This window comes from Caretta caretta, chromosome 2 (assembly GCF_965140235.1).
Source record: "Caretta caretta isolate rCarCar2 chromosome 2, rCarCar1.hap1, whole genome shotgun sequence".
NCBI classification, from domain to species: Eukaryota; Metazoa; Chordata; order Testudines; family Cheloniidae; genus Caretta; species Caretta caretta.
The window spans coordinates 135,615,629-135,640,688 of NC_134207.1; the positions used below are offsets into that span (position 1 = coordinate 135,615,629).

At 45.6% G+C, this 25,060-nt stretch overlaps 1 protein-coding gene and 1 long non-coding RNA gene across 4 annotated transcripts in view; one reads left to right on the plus strand and one right to left on the minus strand.

The window, feature by feature from the left end:
- Nucleotides 1-19,293, minus strand: part of LOC142071106 (uncharacterized) — a 39,089-nt gene extending 19,796 nt beyond the window's left edge. The window contains exons 1-2 of one of the 2 annotated variants that reach the window (XR_012667080.1): nucleotides 19,162-19,293; nucleotides 3,623-3,877 (exon numbers count right to left, since the gene is read on the minus strand). This is a non-coding gene — a long non-coding RNA (uncharacterized LOC142071106). Of the gene's footprint in view, nucleotides 1-3,622; nucleotides 3,878-18,446; nucleotides 19,020-19,161 lie in introns of those variants that run through there. The other variant, XR_012667081.1, reaches the window with a different exon arrangement.
- A 97-nt stretch (nucleotides 19,294-19,390) lies between these two features.
- The window catches only part of RETREG1 (reticulophagy regulator 1), a 145,209-nt gene continuing 139,539 nt past the window's right edge, over nucleotides 19,391-25,060 (plus strand). For both annotated transcript variants that reach the window (XM_075125433.1, XM_075125434.1), the window contains exon 1: nucleotides 19,391-19,716. In XM_075125433.1, the coding sequence (XP_074981534.1) occupies nucleotides 19,439-19,716 (278 nt within the window). In that variant the 5' untranslated portion in view covers nucleotides 19,391-19,438. The remainder of the gene's footprint in view (nucleotides 19,717-25,060) is intronic.

The window sequence follows — 25,060 nt, forward strand, 5'->3', positions numbered from 1 at the left end:
TGAAAGTTGCGATATTACAACAGAAAAACTTCAAAACCAGACTCCAGAGAGAGACTGCTGAATTGGAATTCATTTGCAAATTGGATACAATTAACTTAGGCTTGAATAGAGACTGGGAATGGCTAAGTCATTATGCAAGGTAACCTATTTCCCCTACCCCACCCCCATTCCTCAGACGTTCTTGTTAAACCCTGGATTTGTGCTGGAAATGGTCCACCTTGATTATCATACGCATTGTAAGGAGAGTGATCACTTTAGATAAGCTATTACCAGCAGGAGAGTGGGGTGGGGGGAGAGAAAACCCTTTGTAGTGATAAACACCCATTTTTTCATGGTTTGTGTGTATAAAAACATCTTCTGTATTTTCCACAGTATGCATCCGATGAAGTGAGCTGTAGCTCAAGAAAGCTTATGCTCAAATAAATCGGTTAGTCTCTAAGGTGCCACAAGTACTCCTTTTCTTTTTGCGAATACAGACTAACACGGCTGTTACTCTGAAACCAATGAAAAAAATGTAAATATTTAGCTCAAAACATAAGAACTGTCCCTTCATACACAACTGTGACAGAAAGCCTCAAAAATGTGAGGAAGAGAATTTAATCTTAGTGGCTAACTAAAGTAAATATATTGGGCCAAGTCTTACCATACATCAAATTCCCTTTTGTGCCACTCCAGCTCTCAAGGAATCAAGCCTTACTGAAGAGTTAGTCTTCAGACAAACTAATGATCACAGCTGGCCTGCAACAGGCTGACTAACTGGCTCCAGCACCTGATTGATTGGAAGGGTCAGCAGAAGCACTTCACTAGTTCCTCAACGCATTTGCCTGTTGCAATAGTGTCTGTCTGTTCCCAGCCTTGCCTTATTCCATGTAAACTGGTTCCGAGCCCCAGCTTTGGCTCTGATGCTTTGCTCTGGCATTGGACCTCTGACTTCTGTTCAATTACTAGGTATGACCACCCATAACCCAGTCACTGATACAAAAGCTTCTCTGAAGTGGCAGCTGGGGTTTTGCCTTGCACACAAGAATCCTCAGATGGCATAAACTCAGCTGTACTTGGGGCACCTTAGGTCACGAAAGCTTATGCTCAAATAAATTGGTCAATCTCTAAGGTGCCACAAGTACTCCTTTTCTTTTTGCGAATACAGACTAACATGGCTGTTACTCTGAAATCTGATAAACTCAGCTGTGTGCCTCCTGCTCTCAAGTTGCATTTATAAAATCAGTGAGAATTGAGTGCTCCTAAGGGACTGTCCATAAATCACTTAACACATCTTATGTGATTTTTTTTAAACTGACCCCACCTCTACCCCCAAGACACTGTAATACTGAAACAAACATGCAAAATTAAAAACCCATCCTCTGCCTAATGGGTTATATAATTCATGGACAGCCCCTAAGAATTTTACCCACTATGGTGTTATACATAATTTTGAAATATACTTATTTGCCCTTGTGCAGCTGAAGTTATAGACTTTTCAGCTAATACTCTTTAATGGTATAATCTATTACTTTAGGCCCTAATCCTGTGATGACTTAAATGCTTCACTTTAAGCATGCAAATTGTCCTATGAGCTCCAGGAGACTACTCACATTCTTAAAGTTAAGCACATGCATGATTCTTTGCAGGATAAGAGTTTTACTGGATTTATTTTAAAATAAATGTTAGTGTGTAGTTAAAATCTATTTTCAGTTTACAAAAATAAGTATATCACAACATAGGTAGAAACAAGAGCTACCTTATTTAAAAAAATATTTTTGCAAGTAGGACTTTGGGACACAAAGTCAAAAATGCAGAACAGATAGTTCAAGCCTTTTGAGGAATGAAAAAGAATTCCAGCAAAACTGACCCCATATATGTCAAATAATTATTTGTTTTGAGCTAGTGTTTAGAAGACCAGCTGAGACTAGGGCCCCCTAGTGCTCGGCACAGTACAAACATATAGTAAAAGACAGTCCCTGCTCTCCACTGTTTACAATCTAAATAGACCAAACAAAAAAAGAGTGGGAGGGTAAGTGGACACAGAAAGGTGAAGTGACTTGCCCAAGGTCACAGAGTGGGTCAGCAGTAGAGAGGGAAACAGGTTCTCCTGACTCCCAGTCCAGTGCTCTGTGCTCCAGACCGTGGTGACTCTCATAAGAGTAAGCTGTCAAAGGCATTGTGAATATAAGAAACCCCAGAAAGTTGGGTTGAAAAAATAGATATGTTAACTTATGGAAGCACAGTACCTCAAAAGTTACATGACCTTTTTTGAAAAAAGTTGATTAACTGACATGGTGAAGGGTTCCATCATTGGGTCAGCGGGGAACCTCTTGAAACATGCTGACCTGTTCTCTGGCAACAAAACAGGACTAAAGTCTGGTTTCCCTGGGCTATTTCCTACCACAGTCTGAGCGGGGGGTTCCATAGTCCAAGGCTCCTCTGTCTCCTCAGGGTATACTGTGGATGGTAGTCCTGTCAACTCCTCTCCAGGGTTGGTCTCCACTGGGGGGCAGGGTGTTGCACAGCACAAGTTCAGCTCTGGAGTCCTGCAGCAGGCTAGAGATATCGGTCTCCTTTCCTAGCTCCCATTCAACTGAGCTGCAGGGCCCTCCCTTTATACCTCTTGCCCCGCCCAGTACTTCCAGTGAGGGAGGCGGTGCAGGTTTGGCTCTGCCCACCAGAGGGATGATAGTGGTCCCTCGCTCTCAAGTCCCGAGGGAGACCACTCCACCACACGACAACTATACTAAGGGGTATACTAATAACTGAACAAACAACTAAGATAAGAATTTTTTTAAAGAAAAAAATAAACGGGGAAGAGATTGGGTAGTAAATTATGAAGTAACTAACTGAGTTCTAACTGGTACTCTAAAGTTAACACTAGACTAAAGATAAGCTCAGAGGCGCTGCCAAGTGTTCTGTCTCAAGCTGAAGGTGGTAGAGAAGGAAAGGAGGGGAGGGTGTTCGTCACACCACACTATGTAACCACATGAGGCAGCACGAGACAGGGACAGCGCATGTGTGACCCAACTAGGCATTGCTACTAAAAATCTCCAATTCAAGCGTTGGCGCACAGATTCACCTAATATAGAGCATCCTTAGGGACACTCCTCGAAGAACCTAGGTCTCTGGCATCCACACTGCAGTGTACACACCTGAGTCAAAGTTACCCTATCCCAGAGTGCCTAGTTTCCCCCTGCCCAGTGTCAACACTCTAACCCTACAAACATGTTGCACTGTGGCAAAACTCTACTGCCAACCCTGTTTCCTAACTGTGACGGTGCTATTGATAGGACTCAGGTGTGCATAAGGAGCACATGAGTACATAGACCACATAATTAGCTTCTTTGGTGGCTGTCTCAGTAGAATGACTGCAGTTTGAGAAGGCTTTATATTGAACTATCATCTAATCTGAGAAATGGGCTCTCCACCTCCAGACAGTCACATTGGCAGGAAAATACCCCTGTGCACCTGTTTTGAGGTTAATTAGGACATCAGTCTAAAGCACTCTCAAACTGTTAAAATGAAACTTGACAATTTGTAATTATTAAAATGGTGTGTGCAAAGTAGGTGGGTTTTTATGGTTGGGTTTTATTTATTCTTCTCTGTTTTGAAGTTTGACATAGAAGAAGTTACTCACCTCGTGCAGTAACGATGGTTCTTCAAGATGTGTGTACCTCTGGGTGCTCCACTTTAGGTGTCGGTGCGTCCCTGCGCCGCAGATCGGAGATTTTCCATAGCAGTGTTCAGTCGGGGTGCACAAGCGCAGAAGTCGTCTTGCAGTGCTGTTTGTGCCACATGTAGTACACGCACAACCCAACCCTTCAGTTCCTTCTCAACCATCCTTGGCTGCAGACGGATCTCAGTGGCAGTGTTGCCTCTCCATTTTTTCTCTCTATAGAAAAAGTTAGATTAGTTGTAGTTTAGTAAATTTTGTTTAATTAGCTAGTTATCTAGTGTTCTTTAATAACATTCTTTTTTTAAAGTTAGATATTTTTTCCACCCTTTCCCCGTTGGGAAACTTTAACAGACACAATGTCCAGTTCGCCCAGGTTTAAATGATGTGACTCTTGCCATGAGGCAATGCCTGTGTCAGACAACCATCCATCATGTGTCCATTTTCTGAGGGATGTGGGTCTCCCCCAAACATGTGCCCACCCTCTGCCTCAAGATGATTTTAATGGAAAAGTCCCTTCAGCCTCAGGGACCAAAATCAACATGAGCAGATGGTTCCCCAAACAAAACCTCTGCTAATGGGAGTGCTCAATCTTCCAAATCGTCCAGGAAGCGAGCCACAATCTCCCCAAATAGGGAGACTCAGAGAAAAAAATAGGTCCCCAAAAAGGTTGCGCTCCTCGGTGCTGAGCTCAAGAAGAGTGAGCACCTTTGAGGCTCTGGGCACCTCCGGTACTGTCCCTCTGCAGACCTCAGCAGAGCCCCGCCACCCCGGAACAAAATCGAAATGCTTCTCTTCCACGGCACCGATCACCCTAGTGCGGGAGTCGGCACTGAGATCGTTGGAACAGATAATGCCACCCCCACTGGCACCGATCCAGTCATCGGCACTGACAGACAGACCGAAAAAGGCACAGACCATCTCAACAAAGGCACCATCTGCAACTACACCAGCGGAACTGCCGTCACAGAAACAAGTGACACCACAGCAGTTTCGACAGCACGAGGATATAGCGATCACCTCAGTGCCGCAATCACCCTTGCTCGGTACTGAGGGATCTCCAGGCCAAATAACTGAACAGTTATCTGCTTCTCCTGCTCCCCAGCCCATCTCCAAGTGACGAAGAGGAGGAAGTATAGGGGAGCCATTTCTCTTCCCACCACTCTTCACCAACGGACGAAGACCACCATGGGAAGCTGCTAGGACCAAATCTCGCCAATCTTGCGAGATGTAGCAATGGTACTAACAACCCTGGATGTGCCCACTGATGGCCTTCCCCATGCAGTGTCCCTGGGCGGTGTATAGGGCTCGATACACTGGGCCCTCGACCCCAGACCAAAGGGAAATTCGTTCTCCACCTTCTCCAAACAGGGAGACATCAGAAACACAGGGGGACAAGGGAGATGAGGAGGAAGAAGGTTCGGAACATACAGACACTTCTCTGGACCACAGCTCATCATCCTCCCCTGACAAGGCAGTCATTCCATTGTCTCCAAGCACAGTGGATGACCTGAAACAATTTCAGGAACTTTTAAAAGAGGTGCAAGAAAACCAGCACAAGCTACTGCACATCTTACAGACATCCACTACCTTCAAAATTTCTCTACCAATCAATGATGCTCTAATGGAACCAGCAGAGAATATCTGGAAGACCCCTACCATCTACCAACAAATGAGCTGACAGAAAGTACTTCGTCCCAGTTAAGGGGATGGACTTTCTCTTCTCTCATCCACAACCCAATTCCCTAGTTGTGGAAGAGGCCAATCAACGTGGCAAACAACCTCAATTCCAGTCCACTCCACAAGACAAAGAACACAAACATTTGGACCTTCTTGGTAGAAAGGTATACTCATCAGTTACACTCCAATTCAGGGTAGCCAATTACTCCGCCCTTCTAGCCAAGTACAATTTTGATAACTACAGTAAGCTGCAAGAAGTCCTTGAGGTCTTACTGTAAGAAAAACGCCCTCAACTCAACGCTATCATGACGGAGGGGAAACTAATTGCCCGTACAGCCCTATAGGCCTCAAAGGACGTAGCGGACGCTGCTGCAAGAACAATGGCCACAGCTGTCATAATGTACGGGCTTCGTGGTTGCAGTCATCCGGGATTCCAAAAGAGCTCCAACTCAAGGTGGAGGATCTACCTTTTGATCAAGAGAAACTTTTCTCCACAACGTTCTTCACTCAGTGAAGGCCACTCAGGCCACTCTATGCACTTTAGGCATATACACGCCACCAGACAAATGATGTTGGTATCAACCATGCCAAAAGGGCACAGACACCTCTTTCCATTGCCCACAACAACGGCGCTCTGACCAGAACAAAAATAAGCAATGCTCACAAAGACATAGGGCTCCCCAAACTCAGTCCTCGTCTTCGCAACCATCTACCACCAAACCCCAGTTTTGAAATCTTGGTTGAGGGCATGAACGACCTCCCCCACAATACAGCACTGTTAGATACTCCTACCCAACCTTATGGTCACTGCCTGTGCCCATTCTACCATGCCTGGGCAGCAACAGCAATGGACCAATGGGACTGGAGATTATAAAATCGGGTTACGCCATCCCTTTCCTCTCCCTTCCTCCTACCCTATTCCCTTCCCCGTCCCTCTTCAGGGACCCCTCTCATAAGCACCTTTTACAACAGGGAGTGAACCATCTTCTATAACTGAGTGCGGTGGAACAAGTTCCAACTCAAAACAAAGGGAAGGGCTTTTACTCCCATTATTTTCTCACCAAAAAGAAAAACGGTGGATGGAGACCCATCTTCGACCTTTGGAAGCATAGGCGCCAACCTCTCCTGGCGCTGGTCGGTGCTCACGCCCCCCTGCACCAGCCCCGACTCAACCCTGCACCACCCGCTCCCACCCCTGTCCCGCCTCCATTCCAACCACTTCACCAAAGTCCCAGCCCCAACTCTGCCCCCTCCCTGCCCCTATTGGATTCCTTCCCCAAATCCTCACCCCGGTCCTGCCTCTTCCCTGCTTCCTCCCCTGAGCGCGCCGCATTCCCGCTCCTCCCCACAGCTTGTTACACCACGAAACAGCTGTTTCGTGGCGGCAAGTGCTGGGAGGAGTAGCGGGGACATAGCATGCTCAGGGGAGGAAGCGAAAGTGAGCTGGGATGGGGGGGCGCGGAGTGGAGAGCTTGGCTGCTGGTGGATGCAGAGCACCCACTAATTTTTCCCCGTGGGTGCTCCAGCCCCAGAGCCCCCATGGAGTCGGCGCCTATGTTCGGAAGTTCAACAAATTTGTGATTCACAGATTCAAAATGGTCACACTGGCCACTATCATCTCAGTGCTGGACAAGGGGGACTGTTTTTCAGCCCTTGACATCCAAGATTCTTATTTTCATATTACCATATATCCAGCTCACAGACGATTTCTACAATTTATGGTGGGCTTCAATCACTATCAGTGCAGAGTACTACTTTTTGGTCTTTCCACTGCCCCTTGAGTTTTTGGGGTGTGCAATGAAGGTGGTTTTGTATGGTTGTTTATTTTTAATTATTTTTGTCTGTTTGTTTTGAAATTTGACATAAAATGTAGGTTTCAAAGGAAAAACATACACCCCAGCCTGGCTGCTGCTGGCTCCAGAGCGACGAAGTGCATCCCCAGCGCTTGGGGTACAGTGTGCTCCAGCACCCCAGGGATCTCTTATCCCTGCCTCTGCCGCACTCGGGGAGGCAGGGATACAGGATTCTTCAGGAAGCTGTGGGGAAGCTTTGGGCCTGGCTACCACTCATTGCCCTCATATTGCACATTGCCTGGGTACCCCTGCACATGCAGCCCTAGGGAAGGCGGAGGGGAGGGACAGGAGCAAGGGACAGAGAGCAGAATGGGACCAAGCGGTTGTCCTGCAGGGAAGGGGAGTGACAGAGCTCCCAGCACAGCTTGGCTAGCGGAGAGATGACCCCCAATACCCTGGCAGCTGGGAGCTGCCTCCCTCTTATCAGTTTTGCTCCCTGCTCTAGGGAAACTCTGTACAGCAGTGAGGAAGAGCCAGAGCCACCACTATGGGAGGTTGCAGCAAAGTTTTGGGGTTGGCTCCCACTCACCGCCCTGACAGTGCATGCCCTGCACACAGGGAGGGGCGGGGAAGGGAGAGCCTGAGGTATTGGGGGGAGGTCATCCCCCCCAACCGTGCTGAGCTGCGAACTTTGCTGCTCCCCCTTCCTGCAGGTCAGCTGCTTGGCTCCCATTCTGCTCTCTGTCATCCTGCCCCCATCCTCCCTGGGGCTACATGTGCAGGGTTGCCCAGGTAGCATGCGTTAAAATCTAGCTGCGCTCTTGTGACCAGGAAGCAGCTCTTTGCAAAAAGCTTCTTCTCATCTGTCTCCACTGAAAACCCTGCAAGCTCTCTGATCTGTGGTTTGCAAGCACACTGTCAGCAGACAATGGGTTAATTCTGATCTGAGCTGCTGCCATTTGCAAAGGGAGGTGTGGCTTCCATTTGCAATAGAGTGCAATAGACTGCGCCACAGATTGTTGGCATAGAGAGGACTAAGGAAGTTGCCCCAAGGAACTCTGGGATACATCCGGAGCACTTCCAAGACCAGAGACAAGCTGGGGTCACAGGCACACAGGAAAGCAATTGGGCTCTGCCCCTAGATGCCAGCTTAACATGGGCTCAGATCCTCCAGCCCTTTAGGGTCCTGGAATGCTAGGTTTGATCCCTAGGTTAACACAACTGGTGTGTAGACGCAAGGGGGATAGACTTACATTGCTGCGTACACATACCCAGAGCTCTTCTTCCAGCATCACAGCAAAATGCAAGGTTGAACAGATGGTTTAGCAAAAGTAGTTAACACATACTCAAGAATGGCCCGTTAACATCTCTGCAGTTAACTGGCCACCCTACCTCAAATGGTCCCTTACAACATGTGCTAACTACTTATGCTAAACAATCTGATCCACGTTGCATTTTTCTGTGACACTGGAAATACCCTTCCCAGACCTGAAAAAGAGCTCTGTGTGGCTCGAAAGCTTGTCTCTGTCACCAACAAAAATTGGTCCAATAACAAAATATTACCTCACCCACCTTGTTTCTCTAATACAAATTTATGAACATATGGAACTTTAGGAATGGAAAAATGTTAGCAGGCCCAACAATTTCAATTTTACTTTGAAAATCAGAAGGACGAGAATGGTTGGTAGAGACAGCAGAGTGCACCTTCTCAAGGTGAAATGTTTCTGCAGAGTGAATGAGGTTTTATCTGAGACTGACTGGGAACTGGTTCTCTGTGAACTTCCCTCCTCCATTATTTTCCACCTGTTCTTTGATACCTATTCTGGGATAATAGAATGCATGAGTGTGCACAAAACAGTTACTAACCTTTCATAACTGTTGTTCTTAGAGATGTGTTGGATGTGTTCATTCCACTCTTGGCGTATGCACCTTGTGCATGGTCACTGGAAATTTTTTCCTTTGGTGGTACCCATCAGGACAGCTGAGATGCACTCTGCTGCCAGGCACTGGTATAAAGGGCCCAGCTGATCCTGAGCCCTCTCAGTTCCTTCCTTCTGGATAACTCCAATGTAGACAGGTAGGAGGGTGGGTTGTGGAATGGACAGGTGCAACACATCTTGAAGAACAGCCGTTAATGAAAGGCTAGTAATACTTTTTTCTTCTTCGAGTGATTGCACATGTTAAGCCTTATTACTTCAGGTGCAACAGAAAGTCTAGTACATTTTGAATCAAGGCATCAGCAAGACTCCAGTTTGACAAGCCCAGACAGAGAATCACCTCCATTTTGACAGGCAGGCAACGCTGTTTGAAGTCTTTCTACTACTTAGTAAAACATAGAAAACTTGCTCTGAGCAAGCCTGCTCCCTAGAATTTAGCCATGGAGCTTCCAGGCCGTTAAATGAAGGGTCTGCAGGTTCACGTGGAGCAACCAACCTTGGTCTTGGGAGATCAAAGCTGATGTAACTGGAGTGAGATCGGAGTTACCACTGAGAGGTCCAATTGAGTGGAGAACCAATGTTGGCAGGGTCACATTGGGGCTATTAATATAACCTGGGTGTGATCCCACTTGATCTTTAGTAGCACTCTGTGTAGTGTGGGATTGGGGGAAAAGTGCAGTAAAGCTTTTCTGTCCAAAGGATAGTAGGCAGGCATCGGTGATGGAGCCTGGACTGTGGCCTTGCAGGGAGAAGAACTGATGAAATTTTCTTTTGGACATGTTTGCAAATAGATATACCCGGAGAGTCTCCCTCCCCCTCCTCCCCACTGGAAAATGCATTTAGCTACATCCAGACAGAGAGACACTCATGATGACTCAAAAATGACCTGCTCAGATGGTCTGATAGCTTGTTTTATGTCCCTGGCAGGTAAGAGGTCTCAAGGGTGATGGAATGTGTTTTGCAAAATTCCCACAAGTGAACCATTTCTTGGTTTTATCTCTTCACTGAGATAAAATATCGCTGCGTTATTGTCTGTGAAAACAAACAGCCTCCCCCCACTCCAACCCCGATATGACGCCCTTAGCTCTCTGCTGTTAATGCAAAGTGTGTCCACATAATGGCAGCTTGGTGAGTAAACTGAGACCAGCCAAATCTAGAGTGGCCTGAGGTGCAGCCTTGCATGTTGTACTACATATCTGCATACAACCTTCCCAGGTGCAATCCAGACCAGTGAGGGGCTGTCTCTCCCGTGACCTGCAACCTTAGGTGCCTCACAATGCTTTGTTCTTGTGGCTCCCATCTGGGCCACTCACAAACAGCATAACATCATACAGGTAACTGAGTCACAGGACCCAGTCCTGTGAGGTGTTTAGTGTGGTAATCACCTTGTAGGATTAGGTCCTTGTTAAAATTTTGGGAATTATTGCCTCAGTGTGCTATTTGTTGCTTATAACAATGAAGCAGATCAACTGCTATATTATTACTGTTTATATATTGTATTATCATAGAGCTTAGGAGTCCTAGTCATGGACTAGGACCCCATTGTTCTAGGCACTGAACAAAACACAAATCAAAAGGATAGTCAATGCCCTAAAGAGCAATCTGACACAAGAGAAAACGATGACTACAGACTGACAGGGGAGCACAAGAAAACAATAAGGCAATATTGGTCAATATGACAAGAAGTGATATCAGTGCACCAATAACCTAACCACTAACAACGTTACCACTGGCAAACAAGGGATCTGAAGTGTTGGATCATATTAAAGAAGTTCTGTATTAAAATCACAAATGAGTTTGATTCCCCATAGTTTAAATGCCAGGGTATTACTAATTAAGAGGTCTCTTGGTTTTTGGTACTGTTTCTCTCCCTCTATGTGTGAAACTTTCAAGCTGCTAATTGCGTTAGTACATTCTAAGACAGAGGCTGTTCTCAAAGCAATTCACACAGAGAGAGACTCAAAGCAATACTCTGTAACAACAGAAACAGCACCCAGAGACTCCCCGCCCTTTTGTTGTATTAACAATTGTGATTAAAATAGAGATAGAGGATATATGCGGATGGATGCTTGGTGTGGATAATAACTGAATGATCAGGGAGGTGCCAGCCTAAGAATCCAGTGTCCATCGGCTGAAGAAGGCGTCAAGTGGAAATAACCAGAGGACCCCCCCGGAGGGCAGACTGGAATCCACCCAACAGCCTCAAGAATGGGAGAACCAAAGAACAAGATAACATCTAGCAGCACGGAGCCATCAGGAATGTGCTATCTGCTGATTGATTCAGCAACAGCATGATGAAGCAATTCCCATAGACTAGCATAAGAAGAAACTCCTATAAAAATGGACTCCAGAAAGTGAGAACTTTGGGGTCTGATTCTGCAAACCAACCTCCAGGAGCATCAGATGAGCATCTGCCAAGGCCCTGCTCCCTCCTCATGTCCAGGCCACCTGGCCAGTGGCTTGGCATGAGCAACTCTAAGGCTGGTAACTATGATAACAACCTTGCAGAACCTGTGTGTGTATGAATGAATGTGTGAATAAATATGAGATTGAATGGAATGTCATAGCTATAACTAGCTGCTTACTATGATTCTTTCTGTATTCACAATAAATGTGGTATTTTGCCTTTTCCTCTTTAATAAGATCCTGCTGGTTTTTAATTTATTGGTATAACAGAAGGAAGGTAATGCTTTGAATGTTTTAAGGGGAGCTCTTCCCAAGTGAGAGGGATAGCATGGGAGAAAGCAGAAAAATTTTTGTTTGAAAATATAACAAGTGGGTGATGGAGACAGGCATCATTGGCCAATTGGAAACAGGAATCAACATTTTGATCATGAATGAGAGATGATAGATAAGATGGGGATAGTCTGCAAAGGGCCTTGAAAGTGAAGACAAGCAATTTCTGTTTGATGCAATAGAGAAAGGGGAGCCAATGGAGGGATGAAAAGAGAGGGGTGATATGGTCACAGCAACAGGCTGGGGAAGTGAGCTTACATAGCAGTATTCTGAATGTGTATGATCAGGGCAAGAACGTATTAGTCAATGCCAGAGAAAAGGAAGTTACAGTAACCAAGATGCAAGATGAGAGTTTTAACTGTGTGGATGGATAGAAAAGGCCATATCTTAAAGATGTTATGCAGAAAGAATCAGCAAAACATACACATAGTCTATATGTGGGAGCCTAAAGAGGGGTATGAGTCGAAGGGTTACAGGCCTGAGTGGCAGGCAGGGAGAAACAGGCCCAGTTTGATTTGGACAGAAGGAGACAGATCTATAGTAGAGAGGTAAATCTTTGAGTAATCAGTACAGAGATCAGTGTTGAAATTGTATTTGTGGATGAGATATCCAGAAGGAGACCAAGGGCAGAGTTCTGTGGAACCTGCATAGAAAGTTGGAAGTGGGATGAAGAGGATCCTGCAATGGACGTGCTCAAGGAACAATTATAGGAGCTAGGAGGAAACCCAAGAGAGGACAGTAAAGGAAGCCAAGAGAGGTCCTGATTTCAAGAATAGCATGGTGTGACACTGCACCCCATATTCTTCATAGTTGTATGATTATGATATAATTATGATGTATTTGTACAAGATATGTCTTGTCAAGTGTCTATGGAAAAGTTATGATTTGCTGAATATGATTATCCTAGTTGTATGCATGTATCATCGCAGGGGTGAGCAAACTATGGCCCAGGCACCACATCCGGCCCTTCAGACATTTTAATCTGGCTCTCGAGCTCCCACCAGGGACCAGGGTCTGGGACTTGCCCTGCTCTGGCGCTCCAGTCAGGGAACGGGGTCGGGGGCTTGTCCCGCTCCGTGCATACCGTGAATCCGCCTGGCTCCTGGAAGCAGTGGCATGTCCCCCGTCCGGCTCCTACACGTAGGGGCAGCCAAGGGGCTCCATATGTTACCCCCGCCCCAAGTGCTGCCCCTAAGGGGACATGCCGCTGCTTCTGGGAGCTGCTTGAGGTAAGCACCCCCCAGAGTCTGCACCTCTGACCCCCTCTCACACCTCAACCCCCTGCCCCAGCCCCGATCCCCCTCCTGCCCTCCGAACCCCTTGGTCCCAGCCCAGAGCACCCTCCTGCACCCCCAAACCCTCATCCCCAGCCCCACCCCAGAGCCCACACCCTCAGCTGGAGCCCTCACACCCCTCCCCCCCATGCTGCACCCCAGCCCCCTGCCCCAGCCCGGAGCCCCTTCCCACATGAGAACTCCTCATTTCTGGACTCACCACAGAGCCCACACCCCATACCAGAGCCCTCACCCCCTTCCAGACCCCAACCCTCAATTTCGTGAACATTCATGGCCCACCATACAATTTCCATACCCAGATGTGGCCCTCGGACCACAAAGTTTGCCCACCCCGATGTATCATTTTTGTATCTGTTTGAAGTTTGAAATACAGATACCTAGTCAATATTCCTAATGTGCTTACTCTGGGAACACCCGCAGCTAGCCTTTCAGGTACAACAATGAAGAAGCCAAACAATGCTGATGGCCCACCAGCAAAGACAATGGACTATGGAAGAGTTTAACCTTCCTGTAAATGTTTCAGCAAGCTTGTAAGTAATGGCTGGTATTACTTAGCAAGGGCATGTGACCAGACCACATGACACTAAACTCCATTTTGGTATCTGTATTTTCCCACAACCTAGACTGGGAACTTAGCTTGGAACAAAGGGTTCCCACCATATGGTAAAGCTATATAAGGTGGGGTATGAAGCATCTAGGAGCCTCACTCCCCACACAAGGAAACTCCTGGAAATAGCAGAGAAACAAAGACTGAACTGGGGGAAGTGCTGGTCCCAGGCTAAAGGGATTTCTAGCCTATGTATGGAAACTCTGAAGACTGCTTGTGTAACGTTACACTCCATATTCTTTATGAAAATATGCTTATGATATGGATATGACATAACAGAAATATACTTTATGCAAGATGGCTCATGTAAGTGATCATTGAAAAGGTTATGATTTACTGAATGTGATTATCCAATCTGTATGCCTCTATCGTTTCTGTATCTGAAGTTAGAAATATTCACCAGGTATCTGTATTTCAAATATGCTACATTGGGTGTCACCCACAACTAGTCCTTCAGATACAATAATGGAAAATCCAGACAGGGCTGATGGCCCATTAACAAAGACAATGGACTGTGAAAGAGTGTAGTCTTCTTGTGGATGCTCCAGACAACATAAAAGTAATGGCTGCCACAGCCCTGCAAAGACATGGGTCTGGGTCACCTGGTACTGGACCCATCCCTTGGAATGCTAGTGTTTTCCACTGGAAGACAAAGGGTTCCTACCCTACACAAAAGGTATATAAGGCAGGGGAGTGACATCATCAGGGTTCTCCTCAGCCTCCCCACTGAAAGAGACACTGAAAGACATCTGGAAGCAAGAACTGAATTGACGGGAGAAGGGTTGAACCCAGGCTGGGAGGGTGTCCAGTCTGTGAGTGGAAATACCCGAAGTCTCAAGCTGCAGGTCAGTGAAGCTGCCTTTCAAGACTTTCTGTAATCTACCTGTGACAATATTTAGGGTGAGAAATTACCTGTTTCTTCAGTGAATCAAGCATAGTTTGCATGTTTTGTTTTATTTGCTTAGTAATCGGATACCTTTATTTGCTTAATAATCTGCTTTGTTCTGTTTGCTCTCTTATACTCACTTAAAATCTACTCTTTCTAGTTATTAAAACTTGTTTTTTGTTTATCCAGTTGTGCAAATCATAATGGGGGGGAAAGAGGCTGTGCATACCTTCCTCCACATTGAGGAAGGGGGCAGATTTCACAATATACCTTTGGATCTGCACTCCAAGGGAAGTGGGCACTTGAGTGCTCGGGTTAAGTCCCTTAAGATGAGTCTTCCCAGAGCTGATCTCAGTGTCTGTGTCTTTCTGCAGCAGGGTGTGGTCCCGCCTGTGTGCACTAGAGGAGGTTTAAGAGCCTGGCTCAGCAAGACAGGTTAAAAGGGGCAGAATAGGCGGGCTCAGTGGTCTCTCAGCACATCAGGTGGCATCGTAAAGGGGGCAACCGTCACACCTTGAACATCAGTCAGGGTGAAAAACTGCTAATTCATATCCAATCTATCTAGTATGTTAGGCTTAGTTTGTGGTTTTGTTTATTTATGAGATAATCTGCTTTGATCTGTTTGCTATCACTTATAATCACTTAAAAACTATCTTTCTGTCATTAATAAACTTGTTTTATGCTTTATCTAAACCAGTGTGCCTTTGAGTGAAGTGTCTGGGGAAAAATCTCAGCTTGGCTAACACAAGCCAGTTGTGCATACCTTTCCCACATTGAGGGGAAAGTGAACATATTAATGAGCTTAATTTGTACAGATCCCTGTGCAGTATAAAACAGTAATTCTGGGGTTTATACTCCAGCAAGAGTGCAAGGTGGGAGGAGCTGGGAAATTGGCTGTTGTCTCCTCCTTTGACTGGTATAGATAAAGCACTCAGGTAGCTAGTTTGGGTGTGTGGTGCCTCCTGCTGTCATGCTGGGTGATAATAGGGCCTGGAGAGGCTGAATCGCCAGCAAAGCAGTGTGAGCAGGACCAGCCCATCTGGCTGATTAGAGGGGCACAGTGGTTCCCACGGCTCCCAGACTGCACCCCAGGTATGACAACCCATCACACTTGGTTGATAATGTCAAAGGTAAATGACAGGTCAAGGAGGACAGGGATGGAGTACTGGTACTGAGCTCTGGCTCAGAGTAGGCCATTAAAAGCTTTGGTGAGAAGTGGTTTCAGTGGAGTCCAACGGGTGGAAGCCAGACTGAATGGAACTGGAGAGGAAATTCACAATGTAATCATAGACAATACATGCAAAGATGAAGGCAAATTGGGAGCCATAATTGGAGAGACAAGTGAGGTCAAGGATTTTTTTTTTAAGATGATAAAGGTTAAAGCATGCTAATACTGTGAAGGGAAAGAACCAGGAAGAGAATTTAAGGACGAGTGCAAGGAATGGGAGAAGTGAGTGCGAGGGACATCAGGAGATGAAATGGCATCACTGAGGCAAGTAGAAGGGTTAGAGAAAGAAAGCAGATGAAAAACGTATGTGTCTGTGACAGGAGAGAAAAAGATTTGAAGGAGAGGAAGAGAAGCAAGCTGAGGTGAGGGGGAAGGTCAAATTGTAATATGTCAATATTCTCTTGGCAAAAACTGGCAAGGTCCTTTCCATACTATCAGTTTCTGTGGTCTCGCCAATGGATGGAGAGTAGTATGGGGAAAAGTCAGTATAGGGTGTATTGTTTAGGAACAGTTTTAATTCTGTATGTCCTCTGTTTCTAACATCTGTGGGTTTTTTTTGCAATGTACATGAAATGTAGTATCTTTTGTATGTAGGCCAAAAATCTTCAAACCTGAGTACTTAAAGTTAAGCACCTACACCCATGTTTTCAAAGTGGCCTGATTTTTAGAAGTTGAATACCAACAAATATTTGTTGCACTGTTTTAGTACTGTATCCAAGTGTCACTGTGTCTCAGTGGGTCACAGCTGAGGATGCCAAATTCAGGAAAAACTGCTGAGAAATAGGACAGACTCACCCCAAACTGGTGGTTTGTCTGTCATTAGATTATACCAAGACAGAAACAAAAGTAAATTTCCATCTTAGCACACTTGTTAACAAGAAGTCAAAGATGCAGTCTCCTTTGGCTTTACAGCCCTTGTCTCATCACCCAGACACCAGCCTCTATGATGAGTGGTTACTGAAAACCAATTTCATCATAGATAGGGTTCTTCTAATCCCAAGAGATCAACCACATAACCAGGTCAATATATAACCCAAATCTTACCCAATAAGATACATTATATCTTATAATATATATAACCCAAATCTTACCCAATTGGCTGATGCCAATCCTTTAGTAACTAAAGCTAAAAGTTTAATAATAAAAGGAGAGTTAATAATGGTTAACAGATCATATACATACAAATAATTGCAAAGTCCTTATAATCAGCTTTGTAGCAGTGATGGAATAGACTGCTGGCTTACAAAGTCTCCCTGGTACCTTCCAAAAAGGTTGGAAGGTCCTCAACCCATAGTTCAAAATGCTCCTTTTAGTTGTAAATCCACAGTCCAGTGAATCGGACAGGAAAGAGGCAAAATGGAGATATCTCAGGGGTCTTTTATATCCTCTGCCATGTGCTTGGAATTTTAAGAACATAACAACGGCCATACTGGGTCAGACCAAAGGTCCATCTAGCCCAGTATCTTGTCTACCGACAGTGGCCAATGCCAGGTGCCCCAGAGGGAGTGAACCTAACAGGTAACGATCTACTGAGCTCTCTCGTGCCATCCATCTCCACCCTCTGACAAACAGAGGCTCGGGACACCATTCCTTACCCATCCTAGCTAATAGCCGTTAATGGACTTAACCTCCATGAATTTATCCAGTTCTCTTTTAAACCCTGTTATAGCCCTAGCCTTCACAACCTCCTCAGGCAAGGAATTCCACAGATTGACTGTGCGTTGAGTGAAGAAGAACTTCCTTTTATTTGTTTTAAACCTGCTGTCCATTAATTTAATTTGGTGGCCCCATGTTCTTATATTATGGGAACAAGTAAATAACTTTTCCTTATTCACTTTCTCTACACCACTCATGATTTTATATACCTCTATCATATCCCCCCTTAGTCTCCTCTTTTCCAAGCTGTCTCAAACAAAGCTCACAGCCTCTGTTTGTAGAAAGTTACTGACCCAACATGGAGTCCAGGCTCACATGAACATATCACATGTCCTTGCATGCTTTGATGACACACAGGGGTAGCCATTACCCATATTCTTGCTGAGGTAGCCACAGGAAGGCTTACTGGGTGGGATAAAGAAAAGGAGTACTTGTGGTGCCACAAGTACTCCTTTTCTTTTTGAGGATACAGACTAACACAGCTGCTACTCTGAAATAGGTGGGATGAGTTTCTTCTATGGCCCATTGTTATCCTTAATGGGCCATCAACACACAGCTGTCTATGCAAGCCTCCTTCAAAGAGGATTGCATTGAGCTCTCCAGGATGGAGGCTCTAACAACTTTTCCACTGGCCTTCACCAGGCCACGGTGCAATGCAGTCTGAAGGCCCAACCTCTCCTAATTTCCCCCACACCAAAGTAAACAACAATGCAGGCTGAATCCTAGAAGAAAAGGCTCCTGTCCCATCTACATGCTGCTCTACTGTCAGCAATGTGATGGGTTGGTACCCAATACCAATGGTTTTCTGTGCCGAATGCCAAGACACATTAAGAGGCGCTAGAGCTGCCAGTGCAGCCTGGATGGTGCAGAGCAAATGATCCCAGTCAGTGGTGGCACATGAGGCACATATTACAAAATAATTATTTGTATCCCTAGCAAATATATACTTTAATAACTATTCCAAGCTTACCTTTTTATAGTAAAGAAGCAGCAGACCAACCCAGGAGCCGGAGCCATCACTGACTGTTGGCTCCTCCTGCAGTTACACAGGGCCCACCCCATGGGGTAGGGCAGGAGCAGCACAGGGCCCAAGCCCCCCTCCACAGTCTGGGTTTAACTGCTGCAATCCTCTCTCCAGACCCCACTGCGGTTAGCACAGCACCACCCTGACGAAGAAGCCGAGGGCCGAGGGTGTGATAAGTTGCCAGGGTAACAAACCAGTTTTGTGAGGCAAGCTTACCAGCCTCACCCAGCGCGACCTTCTGCCAACGGTCTGGCCTTGACGTTCGCCAGGGGTGCCCCAGAGTTGTGACACTTGCATCAAATCCCAGACTGCCCTTCCCTCTGGGTAGGTCTGTCACCTCACTGACAGCTTCACATAGAAGTGAACTTCACATAGAAAGTTAGGGTTGGAAGGGACCTCAGGAGGTCATCTAGTCCAACCCCCTGCTTGAAGCAGGACCAATCCCCAATTTTTGCCCTAGATCCCTAAATGGCCCCCTCAAGGATTGAACTCATAACCCTGGGTTTAGCAGGCCAATGCTCAAACCACTGTCTGCCCAGCGCCCCCGGGCTCAGGGGCCGCCCCGAGGGGAAAGCCACGGAACCAAACCGGGGCAGCTTCCTCGCGGCCCCCCGACCCGACCCGACCCACGTCGCTCCTCTGGTGACGGCAGCACCGTTACCCTGGCCTGGGCGGAGGTGGAGAGACGCCCGCGGGGACTGGACATTGCTGCCAGCAGCGGGGACGAAACGCGCGAGCTGCGCGCTCCCCGCGTGTTCCCCGCGCGGCACCTGCCCCGGCTCCTCCCCCCTGCGGTGACAACGGCTACCGGTCCCGCGGTGACGTCAGCCAGTGCCTGGCAAAGGGAGCCGCTGTGCGCGCGGAGCCCCCCCCACCCCGGAGCGCCGCGCCCTCGCCCCGCCCCCTCCCAGCCCGCACCCAGCAACCGCCACCGAGCCATGGCGAGTGCGGGCTCTCCGCGGCAGCAGCAGGGCGCAGAGGCGGGCGGCGGCTGGGAGGTACCCGGGGCTCGGAGCGCGGCGGCTGGGAGGCTCCAGCAGCAGCCCCCGGAGACAGCGGCCGGAGATGAGGAGCCGGAGCAGGTGTCAGGCGGGGCCGCGCCCGCGCTGCTGGGGGAGACCGGGCTGGCGCTGGGCGGCTGCATCGCGGCTGCTCTGAGCTGGGAGAGGCCGCTCCGCAGCCTGGGCGGGTTCGTCTGCGCCAACCTGCTGTTCTGGTGAGAGAGCCCCGCCGGGCGCTGGGGCACCTGGGAGCGATGCCGCCCCCCCGCCAGTGCCCCCCCCCCCCGGCATGGAAGAGAGCTGCTCCCCCTCTGCGGCCCTAGACCCAACACACCCCGCTCCCCTGCAGACCTTCCCCAGGCGCAGAGCCTGTGCTCAGTGCCCCCTGTCTTCCGTTCTCTATGGGAGAGACCCCCCACGTCCCCTATCTCTATGAGGGCAGGGTTACCCCCAGACACCTCCTGCCCTTATTCTCCTCCCACCCCATGGGGACAGTCTCTCCCTCTCCATTCCTCTCCCCAATACGCCTTATTCTCTCTCCCTTCCCCCACGGGGGAGACAGCCCACTCTGCCCCTCCTGCCCTTGGGAGAGACCCCAGCCTTGCCTTAATATCTTCCTAATATCCAAGAGAGATCCCTCAGCACTTTGTTCCCTTCCTCTCCCCACTTTCTGTCCAGCATCCAGAGCTGGACAGTGTTTCCTCCCGGTACTTGTTTTCATCATTTTTGTCCTTTCCCTTCCCCACCAACAAATCCATGCTATGGCCCATCGCCTATGGCGATTAGACTCACCCAGGCACCAAATATCATTCTCTGGGTTTGAGATACATGGGACACATGAATTCCAACATGTTTTAGGGAGGGGAGTGAAGCTCATGAAATTAGACCCCAATTGGGAAATGAGCTCTGCACTGGTACAGTGGTCCACTGATGTGGAGTTGGTAGCAACGGGAGTGAGGCCATACGCATAAAGTTAAGCATTTGTGTGTTTTGCAGAATCAGTTGCCTTATTTAAAAGCTCTTTGCAGGATGAGGGCTTTCTGTATTTTGTGTCGTGTGCAGCAGCAAGCATATTGTCTGTGCTTGACTCAGTCTTTTCTAGTTGGTTTAGGTCAACTTTGTGTATAAGCAAGGAAGATTTATAACTGAAATAGGCACGTTTGCATTGTGTTGCAAAACCACCCCGCACGCTCCCCCCCCCCCCAAATCTTCGTAATTTATTCCTATAGGAATATTCTACACTTTTCTATTCATGTTTCAGTTCATCTTTGATCCATGGTTCTGCTAGTGCATAAAAAATCCCCACATCCATCACCAGATCTTATACGTATTCTTCTGTGTTCATACATTCAGCATGGTATGTATACATAAATTTCAGGGCTGATTCTTTTAATACAAATGAGAATAGGGCACCAGATTATATTTTCTCCCATAGGATTGCCCTCTTTCCTCTTCAGTAGGCGTAAGAGACAAAGAAAAAAAACAGGTAGATTATTGACAACTACTTTCAGTGCTGTATGACCTTGGAAATGTTCATTTTTAAATAGTATGTGGTCCAAATCATAAGGAAAGAACTTGAGTATTTTCTTAAGTATCACACTACACAGGAAAATATTCTGTTGTATACAAAAATATAGGCCTGTGCTCTTTAATTAAAATGAGTGTGGTGTCATTTGCTAATTTGAAAGGAGAGAAATGTTCTAGTGCCAAGGCTAGACTAGCTTTCCTGGCTTACGAGATAGGTGATACATAACTGAGTTGAAGCCCAAACACTCCCAATTCATAACATAACATTGCTATACTTGCTATAGCAGGTAAATCTCTTGAATTAAGAAAATAATTATAGAGTTGTGCCATCATTTTCTAGGTCTGTCAGATCCAGTTTCTGCAACAATGGTTGCTTACAATCCAGAAGGGCCATAATGCCTTATTGATCTGTTTTTAACCAAGCTGTGTAATAAAACGATGAAGGGTAGTATTCGGAATAGCACTAAAGCTGGTTAGGTTATAAGATAATTGTATTAAATTCTGCATTTCAGGTAGAGATGGTTGCATTTGTTTAGGGCATCCCAGAGTTTCCCATTTGTCATTCAGTTTGAGCATAACTGAGCATAAGGAATAGTTAGTTAGGCTAAGGATGTTTGGTCTGACCAGATCTGAGTTGAGCCTGTGCATTTGTAGATGGGTGCAACGATTGTTACCTCTGCTCCTTTAATTAAAAAAAAAAATCTGTTGTACTCATGTATACTGTTGCTTTTGATTGTCGTATTGGTGGCTCGCATTCTACTGTATGTCTACTTTTATTTAAGTGAAATGGTTCTGTCAGAATTTCTAGTTCATGCTACATTCCTCGTGCCAGAGAGAGCCAGGATGAAGAAAACCTGGCTTTCGCTGCAGGCCAGTGCTTCTTGGGCTTCATCTTATTGTGCAGGGGGAAATGAGGAGTGGGGGTAAACTAGGAAAGATTCAGGGGTGTGAATGGTAGTTAGTAGAACTATATAATCCGTGGTTAAAGTAGATTGGAACAGGAGGGGGATCTCTCACTTCATCAGCCAAAGGGGTGAGTGGGAAATCTGTAGCCACACCAGCCCAGATGGGGGTGGAGAGGAAGCTGTGGGGCAGCAGTCAGGGAGAATAGTGGGAGCTCTCTGTCTAGTTCTAGCAGACAACGCTGTGCTTCTCCCACCTGTCCTTAACCTCTGTGTGTCATCACACATTTTATACCTGGATGGAAGGAGTCTGCAGGCAGAGATTGGAAGCAAATGCAGCTCAACTACCATTCTGTTGCCTAGGGGTAAAATCCCCCCTCCCATTCTTGACCATAATAACCCCCTGTGAAAGTATGTTCCCTCTGACTTTGTACAGGGGAGAAGATTTTAGTACTTATTGTTTAGATTGTGGCCTTCTTTTTGTAAACTCCTGGTAGTTTGACCAATTCTTATCTCTATTTTTTTAAAACTCCATTCTCAGTTTAAATACATCTAATGGATCACCTTGGACTCAGTCTTCTCTAGTAAGATTTAACTCAGCTACTTTTCTGATTTGTGAATAGTGAAATATGTACTAAGAACCACCTCCAGTAGGCCATCCTGTACCTTGAAACTGCTTTAAAGTATATCTAGGAGTTCTTGTGGAGGTTTTCTTGAGTTCTACTTAAAGACTATCTTGAAGGCATCAATCCTGCAAACACTGATGCATATGTTTAACTGTCCTACTGTGAGCTGTCAATAAAATTTTAAAAACTCTACTATATACAAAATTTAGATTGTGTAAATACAAATTTTACAAAACCTAAGCTCCTTAGACAATTCCTTTGATTTAAATAAATAAATAAATTAAATAAAACCACATGGGCATTGCAGCATTGTGCCTAGAACATGAGTAGAAAGAGAAAACTGATTTAAAAAAAAAAGACAAAACTGGCTCCTCTGATTTCATTGTTTGTTTATTGTACTTTACTCAACTTTAACAGCATTCAGAAATTGAATATTAATCTGAAAGTATTTTAAAATTGAATGTGTTTTTATAAGTAAGGATTTAAAAATATTTTTAAAATGTTTGTATTACAGTAGCATCTGCAAGTCTCAACCAGTATTCAGATCCCATTTTACTGCCCCAAAGAATTTACAAACTAAACAATCAAGACAAAGAGTTGGAGAAAGGAAGTGTTATCCTGATTTTACAAGTACGGAACTGAGATATTGAGGAGAGAGACTTTCCCAAGATCATACAGGAAGCCTGTGGTGGCACTGGGAGTTGAACCCAGATCTGCCAATTCCCAGTCCAGTGTCTTAATCACAAGACCTTCCTTCTCAGTGTCTCTTCAAACTCAGGTTTTTTTCTAGGATGAATATCTGCTTCTGTCATCCTGAAAAGGATGTGATAATACCCTTTATGCAAGAAGGTGATCAAAATTAAAACTAGTACTTTATCTTAAATATGACTTTGATAATAATATTGCTACTTTTCACTTCTATTCTGTCCCTTTATCACATCATCCTAACTTTTTGGCTGAGATTGGGGTGAATAGTTTACTTACAATAAAAGTCTTTTGGGGGATTACAGATATATCATGTGTTTGTAGAAAAATAGATTAAGTGGAGCAACTTCTACTCCACTGACTTCAGTAGAGTTTCATGGGATGTAAGTTAATGAAGAATTGAGGATTTTCATATAATAACCTCTATATTCCTTTTCTGGTAAGAATAATACTGCATGACTGTTGTATTTCTTAAGTATTGACATCAAGTGAAATAGACTTCAAATCCAGTAGTATACAGTTCATATAAAACTGAATTTCCATCCTAATATAATTTCACATTTATCAAAATTGGTAACTTTTTTCTGAATAAGCTTGCATTGTTCCTCAGTGTAGGCAGCATACACAATCTTTACATAGTATTCAAGATTTGATATTCTCACCCAAATATCTTGCACCTATGATTAAAAGCAGGCACAGAACCAAACCCATGAGGTAGCCAACAAATAACTTTTGTCTTAAAAAATTAGTATATCCTGTAACTGCTATCGAACATGCTACCTCTTAACTTACCCTCACTTTCTTGATCAGTAATCTTCAGTGTGGGACTTGCTCAAAAAATCTTTAGTATATTCAATCATTGTGTTTTGTTTCCATTTTTTCTATCCATGCATATACAGTAGCATAATTTACAAGTGTAAATGGAATTACATTGTCACATTCAAAAGTTGATGCCATTTAGAAACACTGTTCATGCAGTAAGGCTAAAATTGTTTGTAGCAGTTAGTTTAGCCTCTGCAAATATGCATACTTTTGTTATACATTTTAAGGGGGAAAGAATGATTCTGTATAGCTGTGTGTGTATAAAAAGTCTTCGCTACATTGTTTTTGTGTATTTGTGTGTGTGTGTAAAATACATCATATTGCTGCAATTACAGCTTACGTTACCTAGGGACATGAGAGATAAGGATTTATATGGTTTTATAGTCTGCTGTGGGATAAAGTGATCTGCTTCAATGTAACTTTGTGTACTACTCAGAGATGAGCAAGAGTCCATGAAAGTTGTTGATAGTAAAACTACATTAAACACTAATTGACATGAGGAAGGATATCTGCATTTACACAGCTTTTATATTGTACAGGTTGGACGGGGGGTGAGCTGGCTAGACTTATCAAGAAAAAACAAGTGTAATCTTGTTTTGTAGTACTTTGATTTTCTTTTTGGTCATTATGTGAAGTCTCTTTGTTCATAGAACCATAGAATCATAGAACATCAGGGTTGGAAGGGACCTCAGGAGGTCATCTAGTCCAACCATCCCGCTCAAAGCAGGACCTATTCCCAATTAAATCATCCCAGCCAGGGCTTTGTCAAGCCTGACCGTAAAAACTTCTAAGGAAGGAGATTCCACCACCTCCCTAGGTAATGCATTCCAGTGTTTCACCACCCTCCTAGTGAAAAAGTTTTTCCTACTATCCAACCTAAATCTCCCCCGCTGCAACTTGAGACCATTACTCCTCGTTCTGTCATCTGCTACCACTGAGAACAGTCTAGAGCCATCCTCTTTGGAACCCCATTTCAG